The sequence below is a fragment of the Megalops cyprinoides genome, chromosome 2 (genome assembly GCF_013368585.1).
Source record: "Megalops cyprinoides isolate fMegCyp1 chromosome 2, fMegCyp1.pri, whole genome shotgun sequence".
In the NCBI taxonomy this organism is placed as follows: Eukaryota; Metazoa; Chordata; class Actinopteri; order Elopiformes; family Megalopidae; genus Megalops; species Megalops cyprinoides.
Window position 1 is genome coordinate 24,648,155 of NC_050584.1, and position 20,797 is coordinate 24,668,951.

General features: G+C 43.1%; 1 protein-coding gene across 1 annotated transcript; it reads right to left on the minus strand.

The window, feature by feature from the left end:
- Positions 1-15,606: 15,606 nt before the first annotated feature.
- LOC118772999 (leukocyte elastase inhibitor-like) lies at positions 15,607-18,912 on the minus strand. The gene is made up of 6 exons (XM_036521724.1): positions 18,745-18,912; positions 17,881-18,018; positions 17,339-17,456; positions 17,081-17,223; positions 16,484-16,648; positions 15,607-16,029 (listed from the first exon to the last, which is right to left on the minus strand). The coding sequence occupies exons 1-6, from the start codon at positions 18,910-18,912 to the stop codon at positions 15,607-15,609; spliced, it is 1,155 nt and encodes a 384-aa protein (XP_036377617.1).
- Between the last annotated feature and the right edge of the window lie 1,885 nt (positions 18,913-20,797).

Genomic DNA, 20,797 nt, shown 5'->3' on the forward strand with positions numbered 1-20,797 from the left:
CGAGTGATCATGGGAGCTGTGCAGTATGCGGGCTGCTTTGCGCGCCCAGCCCCGGCCTGGATATTATTTTTCATTGGGGTTCGTAGCATGGCAACAGGCTCACAGACTTCAATAAGCTGGTCTGTGGTTATGAATGGCACTTTAGCAGCCTACAGTGTCTTAACATTCAGAACAGTGTAGATCTCAAAATACACGCTCGGCTAATACCCACTCATACAATACACAACCTTTGCACTTTCCTTGCACGTGTTAAAATGTGATATGAAAGGGAGGGGCAGCTAAACTTTTATTTCATATATGAGTGAACATGTGTAATGTATTGCAGTGGCATAAACTTCAATCCTATATTTTCATTTATTAATTAATATTACAATTGTTATTATATTATATATATTACAGCATATGCTGTCAAACTGTATGAATTGCAAATTGTATTATACAATATATTCCCATAACTGATGTTAATACTCTATGAAGCATATTTCAACAACTGTCAGAAATAAATACGTCTGCTTCTGGTCTCTCAGTATCGGTTGTGTGGTGACGTTGCACATGAACAATGTATACTTGGTTTGAGGAACCAAATAACTTTGACACGCCTGAAAAAACAGCAGGAAACCACAAATGCTGATCATTTTGAACATGAACCGTGGAGTTAAGCAACAGAGTGTAAAGTCCTGCAGGTCGATTTTCTCAGCCTCAGACATTCTCTTTCATCCAGACCCTCTTTCCTTGATCCATGTGGGACTTTCAAGAGTCTCTTTTTATCACTGCTAAACCGCGCGCTTCCCTCTGATCAGGCTATCATCGCTGTGGCTCTCGGAGCTGTCTAATGCAAAGGGACTGTCGTGGTCTAAAATTACAGCTCCATTAAATATTGCCCTCTCTGCTGTGCGGAGTGATGGAGGACCGGCAGGAACCTGTAACTGTAGAACTCCGAGATACATTTTCCGTTCTTTCCAAAGAACAATGCAGAGCGACTATTTTTGTAGGCGACAGATGCAAGGCAAATGTGAAGGGCTCGCTTTGAAAACAGAAAACCCCAGTAGCTTTATCTCCACTCCACCTTATTTGTTTTCTCAACAGAATCTTGGAAAGGTGTTTTAGAATAAGGGACCGGCATTCTGGCTAAAATGTAGAGGACATATGTCATTTTTTATGGTGTCACGTTCACAGTGCTCTCCAGAGAATCACACTTATCCAACATGACTTGACTCTTAAGCTGATGCTTGTAAGCAGTGCGTTTTTGCAATGCTGTAAAAATTGCATTGATCTCTCGTAAAGATATAGTATGATCTTATTTATCAGTGATTCTTGTTAGCAGAGTTCACTGATGCAGTGTTCTTCTGTAGTACTTGAGATTTATCCTGCCATTTCAAACAAGCACAACTCTGAAATTAATTTTTTAAAAGAAATAGGTCACTTTACCCTGATGTGCTGGTACACTGTAAACTGCCATTGTGCTGTGTTCTTGAACTAACCATGTATCAATTAGCAGTTAATACCTTGTGCTATGTGTCAGATGTCCCTTAACCCATGTGGGAAAAGAGGTGCCAAAATTCAGAGCATGGTTATTGTTCAGGCGTGACATTGCTTATATGCACCAACCCATTGTATGAGTGTAGCCCAAGGGTATTCGCTAGTGCACATCTTTGTGGGAAAAATGCATTAAGGAATTAAAGATCAGGCAAACCAGACCATGGAGAGCATATATAGATAGAACATGCCACCTCAAAGGTGAGAAGAGAGCAGACTCACCCCTGGCATTTGGGTATGTTGGCGATGCCCAGCACCTTCTTCTCCTTGCCCCCCATCTCTCTCCAGGACTCCTTCCTCCGGTCCGTTGTTCCTGGGTTGCGAGCGGGGGGGCTGGTAACCTGCTGTCCGGGCAGAGCGCGGAGATCCGTTCCCTCTCGGGTGGGATGGTGGGGGTGTCCTCGAAATGGGGCACAAGTCCTTCCCAGAGGCAGTTCGATGGCTACAGCACGACCCTGCAGCGGGGTGCAGCTGTGTCAGGGAGGTGCGGCTCACTCTGTGTAGGGCGGAGGGGGCAGTAGGCTGGGGGGGGCGTGCTCTGACAGCCACTCTGGATGATCTGGGGAAGTGACGGGGGAATGCAGCTTGTTATCATGGAGCGTGTGGAATTTGAGAGAGCCATGTGTCACCCGGGGGGGGGGGGGGGGGGGGGGGGGGGGCGGGCTGGGGGGGAATTGGTGCGCGTGGAGTTGGAGCGGGTGGAGGGGGCCACAGGAAGACTTCTTACACCTGGGTCCTGCCTGGACTGGCCATTTATGTAGGTTAATTTATGCGCCAGCTGGCTGATCCAATCAGCAGAAACTGTAGGCTTCTGATCTCCATTGGCTCTCCCCCCCCCCCCCCCCCCCCCCCCCCCCCCCCCCCCCCCCCCCCCCCCCCCCCCCCCCCCCCCCCCCCCCCCCCCCCCCCCCCCCCCCCCCCCCCTCTCCGTTCCCACTCCTCCCCTCTTTTTCTCTCTGTTTAATGACACAGTCGTTTACTGCTGGCATGTGGTTTAAAGTCTGAGACTTCTCTGCCTGCCACATTCATGGCAGCCTTCCTAGTAACAGGTTAAAGGTGTCGCCAAGGACCTTCATGAAGGGTTTGATTGTACTTTTGGTGGAGTGGTCACCCAGGGCAATTGTCTGATGCCATCCAGGGCAACTCTCTTAACCAGCAAAATTTGTTCATGTTTTCCAAAACTGACTTGATTTGTGTGGCTTGTGGTAGATGCTCTGTGGAAGTCATTCTGGATAAGACCATCTTTCAAATGACTATAACTTTATGTAAATGTAAATTATATATAGAAATGTTCTCTGATGTAGTGCAAGGTGCTACATAAGTAACATTTACAAATAAATTAGTCTGAAACATATACTTTAAAGTGGGAGAGTTTTATTTGTAGTATGCTGTCTTAGTCTTATGTGTCTTTGCCCTGCATCAGTGGTCCAATGAATGAACATGAGCATGAACTACATTGTTATTATAAAATATGTCTTTTTTTTGTTATGTAAACCAAAATGTAATGTGCGTATGTAATCTGTGCATGTGCAATGTACGTATGTGAAACAATGCCAAAATGTAATCTGCTTGTTTTTAAACTTGTCCACTCCTTGAACCATAGAAACACAGAGCTTTTAACCACCAGTTCTCTCAGCAAATTGAAGAGCTTCCAGGTTGAATTTATGAAACTCTCCCACCAATCACTTAATACTTCCCAATGGTTTGGATTTATTAGAAAGTTCCCATGGTGGCAATCCCAATTTCTGGGACATAAACTTGCTATGGGCTTGCTGTTCTTTCAGATCAACTCACCATCCTGGATGGCAGTCTGCCGTCTGCCCTTAAACTGGGGAAGTTCAGACTCCCTACTGGGTTTCCTCATTTAGGTCACCTTATTCAATACATATGCCCTCTACCAGTTTAGCATTACTCTCCATTGTCCTCCTTCATCAGGTGAAATCACAGCAAGTGAGAACATCCCTTGAGTATGAGTTAATTAAGAAAGCAGAACTTCCACTTCAGGTAAGTCTGTTCACAGGGTCTGAAAAACTGCTCTTTAGTCTCAATTTGTTCTAGGTTAGTTGTACATAAAACAAACCCCAGGGTATGTGTTATGTTGGCCACAGCAAGCATCTGGGAATGACTGATGGCCATTGACTCAGTGTGGGCTCAGCTGAAACTATATGTTTCCCTATGGTTCTGTTCTAAACACTTACTGACTTCTTTTATTCAAGACACTGACTCAAGTGTAATCAAGACCAGCCTAGATGTACTTACTAAACTATAACTGTAAGTTAGAAAACAGACAGTCTTCAGACTGGATGTTACAAACATCAGCTGTGTGATTTGCGCAGGCAGGCAAGCATAGCATTTCTAATAGCTCTGCTCCAGGCTGGGCTGTATATCCAGCCGTCACCCTACCCCCTTTTATGGGAGAATAAAGAAATCTGTAACAAATTTTCCATCACTGCGTCAGCCGAGGGCTGGGGGGGGTCCTGGCCAGCCTTGGGTCACCCTTGTGAAGTATGAGATTTAATAGGACTGTCACCTGTCAGGGGTAACAGGAGCTTGACGCATGGCATGAAGTGGATGAAAAGGAATTTGGCCAATGTTTTATTAGCGGGTTCCAAGTAGGACAGTAGGGGGCCAGCGAAGGTGGGGGGGGGCAGTCCTTTTGTACATGCTTCCTACACCTCAGCCATCACAGGCGGCACTTCTAGTATCTAGATCATCCTAGATTTATATATATTGCTCTTGCATATACTTATACGTATACTGAATGTGGATAGCTTTTAAATTATACACTATATAAGTTCCAAATGAGGGCAGGCAATCCTCCCTATGCTGTTAACCAAACCTAAACAAACCGGTCCCATCCATGTTCTTACAAATCCTACTTACCACTTGCTTTCCACATCAGCCGGACACAACAACACACAACATCCCTCCTCTTCATCTGCCTGTTTTTTTTCCCTATTTATGACATCCTGAGAGGAGGATCAACCACCTCGACCTGCACCCAGGTGCCACCCCTTCATTGGACTCAGAGCCAACTATAAGTATCTCGATGCCCGCATCAGTGGCAACCTTTACGCTTTGATTGCAGGGAACTTCATATGTGCCACATGTTGTGTTAACTGCGTATGTGCAGCGTATGTGCAGTGTATTTCAGCGTATTGCTGTGTGCCATGTTCCCGAGGAGCCCCGTTACAGTTTGTCGCTGTAAGCGAGAGGACCTGCCTGTCCTTAACGAAGAATGTGATATGCGTCATTAAGGAGGCTCAAAGGTCCGCGCATTAGCCAGCCCTCATTTATAACTCTTTCACTTCACTTAAACACCTGCTGTATTTTTCAATAGGTACTTACTGTGAAACATTATCACTGCTGTGATATTTTTACTTACGGAAACGGTATCATCCTTAAGTAGACAATACATTTGTTACATGTTCATAAGGTTTTGGTCTTTGATACTGCACCTGCTTTTAATGGCACTGCCAGGTGCAAGATTAGTGAAAGAAAGTACACAAATCTGACTGCTAATGTGTTTTGGGTCATGTAAAATATCTGAGACAACTCTCGTTTCCATACCAGAAGTGGTTTTGATGTGTTTTGATCTGCTAGCTGTGATCATTCTGGCCGCTGTAGATTTGAAAGCACAAGCACTTCTACTCTGGGTATTTGACTATCAATTCCAGTAACAATGAGCATCTGGTGCACCGGGCAGTATGTGGGGTAATAGCAAAGCTCTCTGAGTTATGGAACCTTGACCTCTTCAAGGTGGATTCAAGCCTTAGCAGGAACACTGTGCATGCATACCTGATCAAGACACTTCACACCATCAATAGCTGTGAAAATGAAGCTACACCATGAACAGGGCATAAAACTGTAAGTGTTGCAGATCTCCCTGGGCAATGGCATCAGTTAAGCATCTATTCAATGTTAAAAATAACAAGAAGGCAAGTGAGGGTCCAAGGTCACTACGGACACCCCACCCCCACTAGTTATGAAACAGATGGCCTCCAGATCCCTAGATCTCTGAGTTCTCTCCGAGGACATCACACAAACCGCATCCCTGCGTTTGATTTCAGGATGAGCACCCCAAGACAGGTGATGTCATGGCGGGAGAGACGATTTAGTTGTCTGACATCAGCCAGGTATCGTTTGCACAGGGCCATTATGTTTTATAGCTTCCTAATCTTCTCTGTGCCCATTAATCTCGGGATTATTTGACCGTGGACACAGGACCCAGCCCCAGCAGTAAATCAATACAGAACGCATTTGGGTCATCTCCATTCAGAACCCTTGGCTCTGGGCTTTAAACTCATAAAGTTTCCACTGTGCTGGAAGTGTAGGCCAATGGTAGATTAATTGATTATAGTATTACCGTGCCTCAGAATGTAGATCAAAGGGGTTTTGATAGTGTCTTTAAAAATTATGTAAGAGACAGCAAGAGGAGGAGTTACAGCAGCGTAGCATAGTGGTAAGGAGCAGGGCTCAAAACCAAAAGCTTTCCAGTTTGATTCCCTGCTGGGGCATTGCTGCTGTACCCTTGGGAAAGATACTTAACCCACAATTTCCTCAGAAAATATCCAGCTGTATAAATTGTTGAATGGAAACCTATGTAAGTGGCTCTGGATAAGAGTGTCTGCTAAATGACAATAATGTAATGTACTGAAGAGATCCAGCACTCTAAATCATATGTATGCTGAAAATGTCATCATTTAATCCTGATTGAGAGGATGATCAAATGATCATGTACTGAATATTAAATTGAATATTATATTAGCGCTCATTTGCTGAAAGCCCTTTGTGATTTGGTCACTTTTTTCCTTCATATTCCCCCATGTTAATGCCCTAATAGCGGCAGCCTCACTCCCTCCATGAAATCTAAAATAGTCCTTTCTAAATTCTTCACTACTCCTTCCTTGTAGGCCTGCTTCAGACCTGGTTAATTTTATAATTTGTATTTTGTAATTTTGTAATTTCCTCCACATAGGGGGAAGCATTGAGGACCACTCACGCCCATGCATGAGGCCTGGAAAAAGGCTTGGATGGGTGGAATGCATCCAAAAGCAGCCTCTTCCCAGAGCGTATCTGTGACACCCATGTGGATGGGCTCCGCGCCTTGGGTGCAGAATCCCCCATACCGGGTTTCTTTCGCCTCACTGACTGACAGGGCCCTAAGTGCTTGTTCACATGGTTTCCGAGGGCGGCGAACGCACACAGACAAAAATAAAGCGGAATCGAGAAGCTGATGGTGAAGCCACCTGCTGAGAGTGATCCTGTCCACGTTCCAGACCTTATCCATGACCACGTTAAACCGTGATATGAGATTTTTTGGGGGGGTGTTTATTCAAGGACTATTAATGGCATTTATTTTTCTGGTATCTGGTGTAAGTACATATATACAGTATATGTACAGTCCGAAAGACTTTCTGATTTGTCTGAGACAGGATTATCATGATACCATTACCATACCAATACCATTTCTGGTTCATATTCAATTTTTACAGAATGTTCCACAATAGAATTTTCAGCAAATGTTCTTCAGTTGGTTTTATGTGGTCAGTTCGGTTTTACAGTTTTACCAGTGCTGTGCAATAAAAGTGCTGGGTAAGTTCTTTATGGCACTTGCTTTTATTGGGTGTGGATCTGTTAAGGTTTCCTCTTGAAAACGGGCTTTGTTTGGGTTGGTGTATTCCTGGACACGTCAGTGAGTCATGCTCTGTGGTGGCATCAAAGAACCAAGGTTTAATTGCTCCAATTTAGATGCTGTCAGCAGTCATGGCTTTATACATTCATAATTTGTGACGGGAAAAACAAAACTTTTAAGCCCTCCTGGCTCTCTGAGTTTATAACTGTTACCTTGCCCTTTGGCAGACTGACCAATGAGCTCAGATTGGCAGATTAGCATTCTGTGAGCTAAAACTGTGGCATCAACAGTAAGCTACCTTTCTCCATTTTTGTCCATGGTCATGCACCCTGAAAGCTACAGTAAACAGGGCCTGTCACTCAAGGGTATCCAGCTGAGAGGATATACAATGAGTTACGACCGGGCGCAGAGCTCAGCATAGAGCGCTGCTGTCCTGTGATCCTGGAGGGCTTAACTCCATAAGGTCTCCCCATCCTCTTAAAAGTGCTAGTACTCTCAGAACTGCAGAGGGAAGCTACAGTGGTTCAGTCGACTCAATGCCGACTATACCCAGGTGGAAAAGAGCCTACACTCTACTATAGCCATTCAATTATTCTTTATCACAGGATAACAAAGGAAGGATTATGAATTATTTAATTGTAGCTAAGGAACAGGAGGAGATAAGTTTATTCATTCAGAATGGTCTTGGTGCAATCTCAGCCTGCAGCCCACAGGCTATTCTTGTCTCAGTTTATAGAAAGGACTGTGAGTGTCTGTTGCTTATAGACAGAGATGACATTTAACTATGAAATAAACGTTATGTATGGACCTTTCCTGGACATTCCATAAAAAAACAGTCGCCTCCAAGATGTTAGTTGGGTAGGGCAGGGGCCTGGTTGATAAAGAGAGAACTCAAACACCACCTGGGCAAGGGGTCATTCACTGTCCCTTTTGGGGTTCCCTATCCTTCATATCCTCATTCCTCGGTGTCCTGTTTAACGGACCACTCGTGATTTCACTCGTCCTGTCCAACAGGTCACCCCCGGGGCTCCTGGCAGGGCTGGAGCCCGATCAGAGAGCAGCACGCTGAAGTGTCAGAATTCGCGCAATGATATTAAGGGGATACCTGAGCTGCTTCCCTTAAATCGAAGAAGCAGCGGGCCTTTGGGCTCAGGCCTAAATGAGGCTGTCTCGGTGTAACTGAAGAGAGCCACACCAGCTAAGCTGTGCCGAGATCGCACTCACGGAGGGACTAATTAGCAAGTTTAGAATCCAGCAACATGTTTCTCACAGGGTAAGGAGGAGGGGAGAGGGGGTCATAGGATATGTACTTGGGATCTTCCCTGTCCCCCAACCACAGACTTTCCTGAATCACACCTTCAGGAAGTGGAAGCCAGAACTCCCATAACACCTAGGGGATCCTGGCGACAATGACGCCATGGGAGCAGCCAGTGTCAGCAGGTGCAACATGGGTAATACAACAATGCACCCTTTCCTCACGGCACCCGTCTGCAGTCCCAAACTGTTTCCACGGTAGCCCACCCTCCACCATCACCACCCCCAGCTGACCACGCTTTTTCTCCTCTACACAATAATAGTTATAGTGATTCCACCATTTAACATGATCTATTTACATCCCTGGCTGTGTCTTTGTGTGTCAGCAGTCCCCTATAATGACCTTTGAACAGCCTTCATGATCTTTCCCTTGAAGTCAGACATATTACAGATATGAGGGACTTTTCCATGACAGAATATTTTCCCAGTCACAGACAGTTTGGCTCAAACTGTTCTTTTTTTCCTACAGTTACTTTATTTCACTGTTTCGTCAACCCTCCCGCTCTGACTTCAACCCCTCATTTTCTACCCAATTAGCTCTAATTCTACCATTTACCCTGCCATTTCAGCCTTTACAGTTACAGTAAGCACAGTTGACTAGTTTCCATTCCTTATGTTTTCTAAAGCGAAATTGCAGAGAGGACCCAGTGAACCGGGGTTCTGGCACAACCACACACCTGTAAGTTGGCACTGCCCCAGTGGGATTCAGAGAACTCGGGCTGACATACAGGATTGGTGCTGCCAAACTGGGCCACCCAAAGTGCCAGTGGCACGGCTCAGGGCAGCAGAAGGCAGGAAGAACGTGCCAAAGCCTGGTGGCAGAGGCCCCGCCTTCTCCACAGGGTGACTGGGGCGAGGTGGTAGGCTGGTTGGTTTTTTACTGTATGACCTGTTGTTTAACAATAGGGTCCAGAAATAGGGCTTCCTTTTTTCTCAGCTGCATCATGGGTATTCCTTTGCAGGCTGTTGATGGCTGTGTCTGTCTGAGAACTTGGTAATGAATGCGGAATGAAGAGACTCATTTTGACAGCCAGGGACATGGAGACAGCAGCACTGTTTTTTCAACCTTTTTTCGTAAAATTCCAGTATTCACATTTTCCTCCATGTGTAAGATGTGCGCTGCGCTGCAGCATGCCAAGCCACACAAAGTGCCCTGATACAGATAAACACCTCAAGGATCCTCTAATTGTGGCAAGCAAGTTCAGGGTCAGTGGACCAATAAAACTTTCGCAGTGGGATACAGTATAAAAATAATGCTGCATGGCTGGCATCACGCTGCCGCCAGCATCCAGCTTCCAGGGCACGGTGAGAACGGTCAGGACGTGCGTCAATGAGGTTCAAACTGTGTTATCTCATTTCTGATCAGGCACTCGCTGGCAATCCTTTGTAAGGACTGTGCAGCAAATTAAATTAGATTATCACCCCCCCCCCCCCCCCCCCCGCCCCGCCCCTACATCCCCCAGTCTCTGTGACGTTGAGCAGCTGTCTAAAGAGCAGGACCGATGTCGTTTGGGATGGCAGTCAGGGGAATGGCAGGAGGATGGGGGTCGTAACATGGGATCTGCCTCTCGTCTGAGCACTGCCCCGCCTTGGCTTTCATGGTTGGACAGCCCGCTTCGCACACCACTGGGACCTGAGCGGTGCCCCCAAATGAGGCCCCCGGGGCTATGTGCCCCATCAAAACTGTCTGAACGCCCGTGCCAGGGTTCTGACGGAGCACCACCTGTCGGCTCATTATGGCCAGCTCAACTGGAAAGCTGCACTGATATTGCATTGCCAGCCATACCATTGTTTGTGTTGGACCACCACGGGAAGCCAAAGGGGGGGTTGGGGGAAAGGGGGGCGCTAAGGGAGGGGCTGTCCGAAATAGAAAAGTCAACATGCTTACACTCCACAGCTATGTGGGGACGGAGTGGAAGAGAGCACGGGAAGGCCGATCCTGCGTCCGAAAATGTCTGAAACGACAACTGGAACAATGTGGAGATTACAGCAGCAGGGTGAAGTGGAAAGATGTCACGCACAAGGAGAGCCCTTGTCCAGACGCTAGCCTGGTCTTCCTCTCCCTGGGGTTAGGGGGTCACTGTTCCCCCCAAATCCTCCCATCCTGAGCTGTTCTGTCATGGCCCCATTCCCGCATTGTAAAAGGCGCGACTGCCTAATGTTAAAATCATCTTCAAGCTATGTTACGTTCATTTCTTTATTTAGGGTTATATCATTTAGGGTTTTTGTTTGCAGGTTTGACAAGAAAGTTATGTTGCATTAGTGCAGATCCAGATAAGCAATATTTCTGTGCACCTGGTCTGGTCTGAAGGCTAGTTCAAAACTAGCTTTACACTAATCTCCAATTGGGACAAAATATAGGGCTTTGCATGGTACCATAAGAAAAATTAGCATACCCATGAATGGAGTCCACTTATGTGCTAACTCCAGACACTATTATATTATATTATATTATAATAATATAATTATATTAATAATAATATAATAATATATTATATATATTATTATTATATTAATTATCTATTATATACTATACTTGAATCAGAACTAATATCATTCGTCTTAGCTGGTGCCCACTTGAAATGTAGGTACCTCACAGCATCAGCTAATTTGGTTTGGAGGTTCAGGGTACAGTAGTTTAAATATGGAAAACTTTTGAGCCAGTTTTGTACTTTTTGTCCATTTTAATCTCTCGGACTATGGTCAGCTTCTTTTGCCTCTCCTTTTGAAAGCCTCCAGTGAAACCCAACCTTGTGGGGGACCCAATATTCTCATGGCAGACTTTTACAGCCTTAAAAAAAAGACTCGACCAAGTGTCCCGTCTATGGATCACTCATTGTCTTGAACCATCTGCAGACTCCCGACGCCAGCCAGCCACACAAACAGCCAGTTATGTAACCGGAATTATAGAGTGCTTGAGAAATGAGCTTCACTGACTGTAAAACCACAGAATGCAGCCAGAGGTCTCTTTTTTTTGTACGATGAATGCTTACCGTAAGAATGACTAATGGGAATGAGCTAAGAGCCCATACAGGGAGAAAGCTGGGCCTGAGAAGATGATGAACCTGTTCTGCTCCCCGCTGTGTGTCATTATGAGATTGAAGTAGCAGCACAACCACACCCTTCTCCAGTCACTGAGGGGGCTCCTGAGGGAGGACACTGCCCTCTACTGAGTACATGTGGAGAAATTGCCCACTGATTCAGACATTACCATTGATAAGTACCAGCTCATTTATTAAGAGGGCAGAAGACACATGTTATTGTTTTCACCGCAGTGGTAATGTGTAAAAGACCTGGCAGAGTAGAAAAACTGTCTTTCATGAAAAAAATCCTGATTTAAAAAAAATAAGCTTGCGTCAGTCATAAAAATCATATATTGTGGATATGAGAGACAACAATCAAAACTGGTAAAATGAAACATGATGTGTGTGTTCAGGGGCTCCTCAGCACCAGTATGCTTTCACTGTAGTCTCCCATATAACTGCAACCTGATGTGAACATTATATGGGAAATGACGATGCAGAGATGAAATATCCTACAGCGACGACCAAGGTTCATCTTTTCAGCAGCAGAGTGGAGCATGATGGGAGTTTACACACCAGTTGCTGCCAATCCACACTTCTACTTCTAAAATAAGGACAATTTTACATCACAGCTTGCGTTTTACCATTGCGTACACAATCCATAAAGCATGTCTCTGTGCCTGAGATCTCACAGGGCTCTTTTACAGGACCTAATGGCCCAGTTGGTTCTTTGAGCCTGGGGGTCAGGCCATTCAGTTTAAAAATACATAAGCAAAACAACACTGACAGTTTAACATCGTGATTTCTATTTCACCGTAGCTGTAAAAATCCAGAAGGATGACCTCCATTATGCAAAGTTTCTAAAACACCTGGTGGCCTTTGGTGGCAGAGAGGATGAGTGGTGTTAAATGTCAGATGAGAGCTGACAGTGTAATGTGTGAGTCCCCATCCTCCCTCAGTGATTCTGACAGCAGGCTAAAGCAGGCCATTTTATTGATTCTTCTCTGTCATGTCAGTTTCCAGGGGGTTGTGTTGAGTACCCATAAAATAAAGGGTCAGTCACACTTCCAGCTCTTAAGCACTGGCCATTTTGACACGAGAGTCTTAGTCTCTCATTCTCTGTAACCCATATACAATTTCTTTATGTGGTCCCGTAAAAGACAATAATATCAGCTTCTTTCTTTTTGTGGGAAAGCAGAATCTCAGTAGAATGTGGTGTTCAACCAGCAGAGAGGTCAAGTTGAGTTTGTGTTTACATAGCCCTGACATCTTAATTTCTGCAGTGTTCAGAAGGGTATGTCTGACATCAAGAGCAGCAATATTAGTGTCTCTTTGGAAATTTTGATGGTTACTGCGTTATTATTGAGTGAAATGCCAAATGATCTGAATCTTCTTCATCTTTTTCGTAATTTTTTGTTTTACATTGATTGCCACCGATTTGTCCCTGTCATGAGTGGGCATCAACACTATTTGGACTGAGGCGTTCCTCTGGGTCCCTTGTAGTTGCTCAGTATGTATACTAAGTTCCTGCTTCGTGTCTACAGGCCGAAATGTGTCCTATATATACACTAAGCTGATTTCTGTAGAGGTTTACACTATACATTTTAGCTGCCATTACAATCTATATCTTCAAACAGTACTTATTTGTTATAATGAAGTCTATTTTAGCCTATATGAGTAATTAATACAATGACGGGATAAATGCCTGTAACCGCAAATTGCTGTGTGTTTTGAAAAGGCATTTTGACAATGACTTGCAGAACATCATTAATTCTGTGTCTGGTAAAACTAATACCAAACGTGACATAAATCCACTTGCTTGTATATGTTATTCAGACTAGAAGACAGAGTGTGTTGTGGTTTTGTTGAACAGAGGGTGTGGAGGGAGGAGGGGGTGCAGTATATGTCTCCTGTGTATATTGGCATTCTTCTCTATGTCTAATTCTGAGAATTTTTCTCCTATTTCAGACTCATCAGTCACTGAATCTGTGCTGAATCTGTGCAGCCTTGAACCTAAAAAAGGAAAAAGCTCCTAGGACAGGCTGAGCCACAGACCAGCCTGCCAGTTCTCCCACACCCACACCCACTTCCCTGTAATAAACCAACACCCATCTGAACTCCCAGGTAGGACGTGAGCCTTGAATTTGCTCAAACTATGGAACTCACCCCCTACCCATCAAATGGGGCTGAATTGTTGAACACCAGATTGGACTGGATATGACTGGATATGACCGGATTCATGACCGATGTGAGTGTGACAGGGTGTAAATAATTAGGGATGGTAAGATGATTTTTCTTTGGAATTGGACGGATAACAGGGGATTGTGTGGAACTGTATTCTCCCAGAGACCAGATAAAGTAATCACAGAAAATATTAGACCAGTAGTTTCAAAAAGTAATGGCTGATGTTATCGGGACCCTTACATACTGGAATGTATGATGGAATATGAATAGTTCCCTTGGTCTTGTTTTTAGTCCTCCTCACCTTTAAACTGTGGAAATGATGAAAATGTACAAAAGCAATTACTGAAGTGTACATATTATATAGTGTGTATTCGTCAACAGCAAATTTCACTGAAGCATACCCTCAATACCTAAGTGAGGTGAGTTCAATCCTCCAGCACACTCAGTCATAGCCAATGGCTGTGGGTCCCACTGCAAGTCCCACAGTGCACCACAGCGCAACAGAAGCCTGTTATATGATGGGCACATCCCCACTGAGGTCACTAAGAGCCTTCAGAGGAATCTAGCAAGCCATTAGATGGTGCTGCAGTAGAGAAACAAGGGAATAACTGTGAATTGAAAGGAGTATTTATTTTTAATCAATGCATTACAAATGAACATTTTAATTTTTTTAAAGACTTTCTGAATTTCAGTTATTTTTAAAATGGAAAAACTTCAGTGTGAAAGGCATTATAACTAAGTGACTCTCCAAGTAAAATACAAGCTTAACAGTTAGTGATGATTACAGATTTTAGATCATGAAGGAGGCAGGAAGTGTACTATATTTTTTTATGGGTAAACCCACTACTCGGAAGAGGACGCTTGTACTTACAACTTTCGATTTCTTAGAGGACTCGAAGTATCTAACTACTAGAAGACAGACCCGAACGTGTATTGGGACACATAAGCAATTAATTATTTTCTTTTATCCCTAGTTAAGCACCACAACAGTCAGGAAATAGGCAGTTCTCAAATGGGATGGACGTAAAGCACGATGAAGCACGTTTAACAACGTTGAGTTTAAAATTTTCGGTGTCCGAATTGTCATAGTCACAGAGATAGTTTATTTTAAGGACACATTAGACTGACCATTTTCTGTTGTTTCACATAGGCGAGGACATTTAATAAAAGAACATACACATACGGACAAATACATATCTTACCTGCAGCACCACAGCAAAAATGTAAAATGCTTTCTGATAATGAATTTTTGTAATGAAAAGAGTTGCAATAGTGCCAGATATATACTGTTCCTCTAGCTATACCTATAGCTAAAATATTATGCCGTAAATTGAACGGAAGATCTCTTTTTAGTGTAAAGCCCAGGGTCCGGATAACATCAGCCATTACTTTTTGAAAGAATTGGCTCAATGTTTTCTTTGAGAGTCAAGAAAAGTCATTCTACCATGCCTCATTATTTATACTCAGTCCCACTCACACCTTTCATGAATCCAGTCAAATCCAGTAATATCCAATCCAGACTGATGTTCAACAATTCAGCCCCATTTAATTGGTGGTGGTAAAATAATTTGGTTCAGTAATAAGCACTGAAATATCCATCACTGTCTGTGACCAAAAAAGCAAGAATAAAACATCTGAATCCGTGAAATTGACTGCACATTTATTAGAGGAAAAAGCATGGTCACATTTCAAATGATACCTGATTAATATGAACATTTTTCCTATTGTTAATTGCTGGTTAGCATGCATTACATACACGCTTATTAGATTATTTGCAAAAACATTAAAACCATATCATTAAAACTTTAATAAGTACTGATCAGAAGCTGTAAACTTATGCCACACATACAAATTTTGATATAAAGGATCTATATGATGAAATGATCTTTAATGGCCTCTGCACTGGCCATGTCTTCATGGCGAGGAAAACCTGCCCAAGAACAGGATGCTCATGGACTTGTTGTGCCTGATGAAGAAGAGGAAGGGGTGATCTGCAGTGAAGTGCTCCTTCGGAGGTATGAAGCGCAGTAAGGCCGCCCCTTTAAAACGTATCACAGCCGTCGCGGCTGCGGCCTCTGTGCCCTCCTCGTTCACCTCGATGAACGACTTGTGGATGACCGTGGACAGGTAGAGGCTGCCCGACCTGCTCATGCCGGACAGGTCGGCCTGGGCCCCATCAAACACATCGGTCATCCCCAGACGGGCCAGGGGCTCGTTCAGCGTGTAGTTCTCCTCCAGTTTGAATTTGGGCAGGTGCACTATGATGTCTGTGTTTCTGTCCATGTTGCTCCTCTTTGTCCACTCTTCAATCTGCTGCAGGGTCAGCTCTTTCTCCAGCTGCGACATGCAGAGGATGGAACCAGATCAAATAAGGGAAGAACAGTGCTGATCTGCTTCTCCAAAAATGTGCTCTTCAAAAGCAGCTCTATCATATATTCAGACATACGCTTTTCAATATTTTCAGAAACCACATCTGCATGCATCACAGTTAGGAATAAAAGAAAATCCACAACACTGCATAATGACATGACAGATTTAGTACAAGACGAAATACTATAATTACTGAAAAATACTTAAACCAAGCAGTCCTTAGAAGATTTAAAAGGAATACGTATTGGTTCTAAATGTGTAGTAGGTTAGCACATCCTTTAAAGTGCTCCAGTGATCAGAGTAACTTCCCTATTGTACAGTATGTGCGTTTTTACATTTGACAGGTACAATGCCATGTCATAAAGTGTGCCAGTTGGTGGAAATCGCATCAAGTACAAGCTGAAGTAACATGTTATGATACCTTTCGCAGTCGGATGTTGTCACTAGACTCCTCCGGCAGCAGGATGAACATGCTCAGCTCCTCCCCGTGGTATGGGAGCTCCAGGATCTGCAGTTTGTAGTCAGGGATGTACTTGAACGGGAACTTCCACACCTGGTACATCATCTGCATGGGCTTGCTCTCATTCTGACACCACAGAGGAATGTGTCAAATCCAGTTAACATTTCTGTGACTGTTTTAACTCCAGCTTAATCATAGTTTATGTTTCATGGCATATTTGCTTTAAGCAGCCAAAATGGGTTTAGATTCCCATTTGTCTTCTTCTGTGGTTACAAGACTGCACAGTTTGTGCACTGTGTGCACAGTTTGATTCTCCAGTGTTTCGGTTTATGTTGTTTTAAAGAGAAAAAACTGTCAAAAGACAAACGTATCCAGATCACACTGTTATTATATTAATTTTTTACACAGCTACATTTTTACAGAGGCAGTTCAGATTAAGCACCATGCTCAGGAGGTGCCACAACAGTACCCACACATGGGATTTGAATTTTTTGGTGTCAAATTCAGTTCCCAAAAGCACTGACCTGAGCAATACATTGAATGTTGTTATAGACTTACTTGGTTGATTTTGAAGGGCATTTCTTTGGTGTCTTTTCCATTGAATTTATGCAGCCAGCTGCCTTTGAAGTAGATAGCGTTCACAAGAGCCAGTCTTGTCATGGCGGTGACCATTCCTGGTTGCAAAAGGTCCTTGATTTTACCTGTGGAATTCCGTAAAAAAACTTGATGTGGACAGAAGAGACTGTATTCTGAATTCATAAGTTATTAAAGTTGCTGCAGCTGGTTGATGTTCCATGGGATTGTAATGGCTCTTACTGTCAGTCTGCTCCTCCACCCATTGGTTAATCTGTTTCCGTGACTCCTCTGCAGCACCTATGAAGTCCAAGGCCACCAGGTCTGCATTGTAGAACTTCTTTATGGATTTTTTGAACCCCTACAACAGAATTCCAAATTCTGTCAGTCCCAGCTGTTCATGTTTCTCTTAACATGAGGAGAGTATTGTGGTATGTTGACCATTGCTTTTCAGCTGGCATCGCTCCCAGACTCGCATGTGATGATTCAATTATTATATGCGTTGGCTCCACAACAGAATGGCAGCAACTGTCACTGAGCTAATCACTACATAAGTTCAGTAAGTCTACTGTATGGATTTCTAGAGACACAGGACAGAGAACCCATCAATTGGTGTGATCTCACAGACCACAACACATTTAACGGTGGCAGCCATGGCTGTCTAGGAGAAACTAATGAGCAAAGTAGCTTTTACAATGTCATTGTGTAAATTTTAAACCCCATGAAAATCAATCTTGTTAGAAAGTAATGTAAACAAGAAAAGCAGATGAGGCAGGAGAACTCACCTTACGGAAGTTGAAGGTTTTCTCCCCATAGAGATGGTTAGCGAGTCTCAGGATGTAGGAGACAGTTGGTTTGTTGATGTCAGAACTAAGAGCCTGGAAATCTGAGTGAACCTTCTTGATTTTACCAAAACAAAGAGCCTGAGAGAGACAGACAAGTAACATGGTGGAAGGTTATAAATCAAGGTTAAAAAGTTCAGTACAACTGTAATATAGATTTGATTCATCCCATTTGCAAGGTCATAATGATTAGAGATATTTGAGAACAGAGACTGCTGTCTTTGAGCCCTAGTCCTCATACACTGTTCCTCACAACATTCTCTCCCTTCCTTTTAAGTTTAGACGTTTAGCAGACACTCTCATCCACAGTGACTTACTGAGCAGTTTTATGAAGTGCAAAAGGTGCCAGTAAAGTTGTCGGAGCAATGGGAATACACTGAAGACAGCTGACCACGTCCTAACATATGTCCTTTGCACAGTGCAGCAGTAATAAGAGGAGCATTAATAATAAATTTGGAATTTCAGTCATTCACAAGTTTAGTCCACCAATACTGCATACAAGTAATGTGACAACAACACAAATAACAGAAACCTGAGATAAGCATACAGATCCTGTCAGTGCTGTATTTTTGTGTTCTCCTCGTAATGACCCAAGCCTTGCCTGTCTCATCTGGCCTGTTTTACGCACTAACATGGGGCCAGTAAAAGAACGTAACTTGCATGTAAGACACTAAAAAACATTTCAGTGCTGCACTCATGATGACATGTCCACGCTGCTAAAGTTTTAGAAAACTGTTAAGTGTGAAAACTTAAGACTATCATTAATCATTAAAGCAAACTAACCTATACTATAGGTGAGTGACTTACCTTTGCCATTTGGTCGGCGGTGTTTCCTTTAGCACCCATAAAGACAATAGCTAAGGCAGAAGTGATGCTCATGGGAGAGATAAAGATGTTCCCACCGGCGCTGTTTTCGCTCAGAGTGCGGAAAAGGTCCAAGGCAAACATTGTGTTGGTGCTACCAAGACTGGTCATGGCTGGTTCTTCTGAAATCTCAAAGGACAGGTGCAAGAAAGCTTGTCAAAGAAAGTTATCCACTAGCTGAGTTACACAACACTTCAGAATTAACAGGGATCGACGGGAGAATCTCAGTATGGTTCTTCTTAAATCAAGTTTGTGGATAGAATCTCACCGATTCAACTTTTACAGTATAGCTCCCCAGTGTCATATTGGCGGATGAAACCGGATGTGTGAAAAATGTTAAAAACACCGCTAATTCCAAGATGGGTGTACTATGTAGTTTATGAACGCTACTTCTACCTATATAAAGCCACTTGTTCTAAAATAATTTCTGTGCGACTTTGACAAATCGGGAATCCGCTTTTTCATATAAATCCTCCTATACTACATTCTTGGCTGTGACTTGACAACTCGGAAACCTAAAATTTTAAGATCACTGGTGTTAACCGTACTTTACGTTATACATCGATCCCATTTGACAACTGTAGCATTTTACATCTTACCTGTTGTGGTAATTAACTACAGACAAAAGAAAATAATATATTGCTTACATATCACAAAACACGTTCGGGTTTGTCTTGTAGTCGTAATTTCGAGTTATTTAAGAAACCGAAAGTTATAAGTTCAAACGCCTTCTTCCGAGTAATGGGTTTATCCATAAAAGCACATATTTCCTGTCAGATACATACAGTATATTTTAAAAATGCTTTCATGGTACTTTTCGTTTTGTATGCCATTGTGTTCCACAGAGATACTACAATGTCAGATTTCTTTCTGGCAGCTGGGGCATTCTTGTTAATGTGAATACTTAGGAGGAAGAAAAAACGTGTTGTTGAAAAGGGTTATCAAGGTTTTCTCACAATGTCATCTTGCATCTGCGATGGACAAACAATGAGTGCATCTTAAAATCATTTTTAATTTTTTAAGAAGCAACAAACATGCAATGATTTATTTTTAATAGTTTTTTGTATTATAACAGAAACATCAAACCCTCTCTCTGTTGTCGAGGGTCTGACTTCTGTCATACCGCAGAGGATAAAAACATTTCCATCTTGCTCACAGATGCACAAGTGCTGTTGATATTACCTGTGAGAGTGACTCATTTGTAATGCCTTTTACTCTGATAGGTTTTCATTTGGAAAAACTCACTTAGATTATTTAATAAAATGCTTGAAAAACTAAATTGATAATTGGTAATGCACTGATTTAAAAAAAAAAAAAAAACAAAACAAAACATTTCAATTCAATTCAATGATACCAGTGTCTCTCTACTACAGCACCATCTAATGGCTTGATATAGATTCCTCTGAAGGCTCTTAGTGACCTCAGTGGGGATGTGCCCATCGTCTAACAGGCTTCTGCTGTGCTGTGGTGCACTGTGGGACTTGCAGTGTGACCCATAACCATTGGCTATGACTGAGTGTGCTGGAGGATTGCCCTCACCTCACTTAGGTATGGAGGGTATGCCTAGAGTACAACCAGTGATTCCAAACTGAGTGAAAATGGAGGCAGGGGACATAAAAACACCTATTGTAAGTAACCTGAGAGAACTCTGGGGAAATGCCATTTTTTGTGTACAGATTCCCTCTCAATAGATGGAAATAAACTGGAATATGAACTTCTGAAATAAGCAGGAAAGAAAGCGTCAATGACAGCTCTCAAACAGTATCTGTACAGTGCGTTGCAAAAGTATTCAGACCCTTGACCAATTTTCACATTTTACTGAATTACAAATAATACACTGAATTTTCATTCCATGTGATATTTTATTTTGAAACACTGAAACTAAAATGATTTATTTTAGGGTGACATTGGTTTCATATCAAAAAATATTTTTGGAAAAAACTGAAATAAGATGTTTGCTTGAGTATTCAGTCCCCACACATTAATATCTGGCCAT

Bases quoted from the DNA above. Each gene is read 5' to 3' on its own strand.
- LOC118772999 (XM_036521724.1), bottom strand. From the start codon at position 18,912: ATGACCAGTCTTGGTAGCACCAACACAATGTTTGCCTTGGACCTTTTC. The intron at 17,457-17,880 runs GTGAGTTCTCCT...ATTCTGTTGTAG, and splicing joins AAACCTTCAACTTCCGTAAG to GGGTTCAAAAAATCCATAAA. The intron at 17,224-17,338 runs GTAAGAGCCATT...GGAATTCCACAG, and splicing joins GGTGGAGGAGCAGACTGACA to GTAAAATCAAGGACCTTTTG.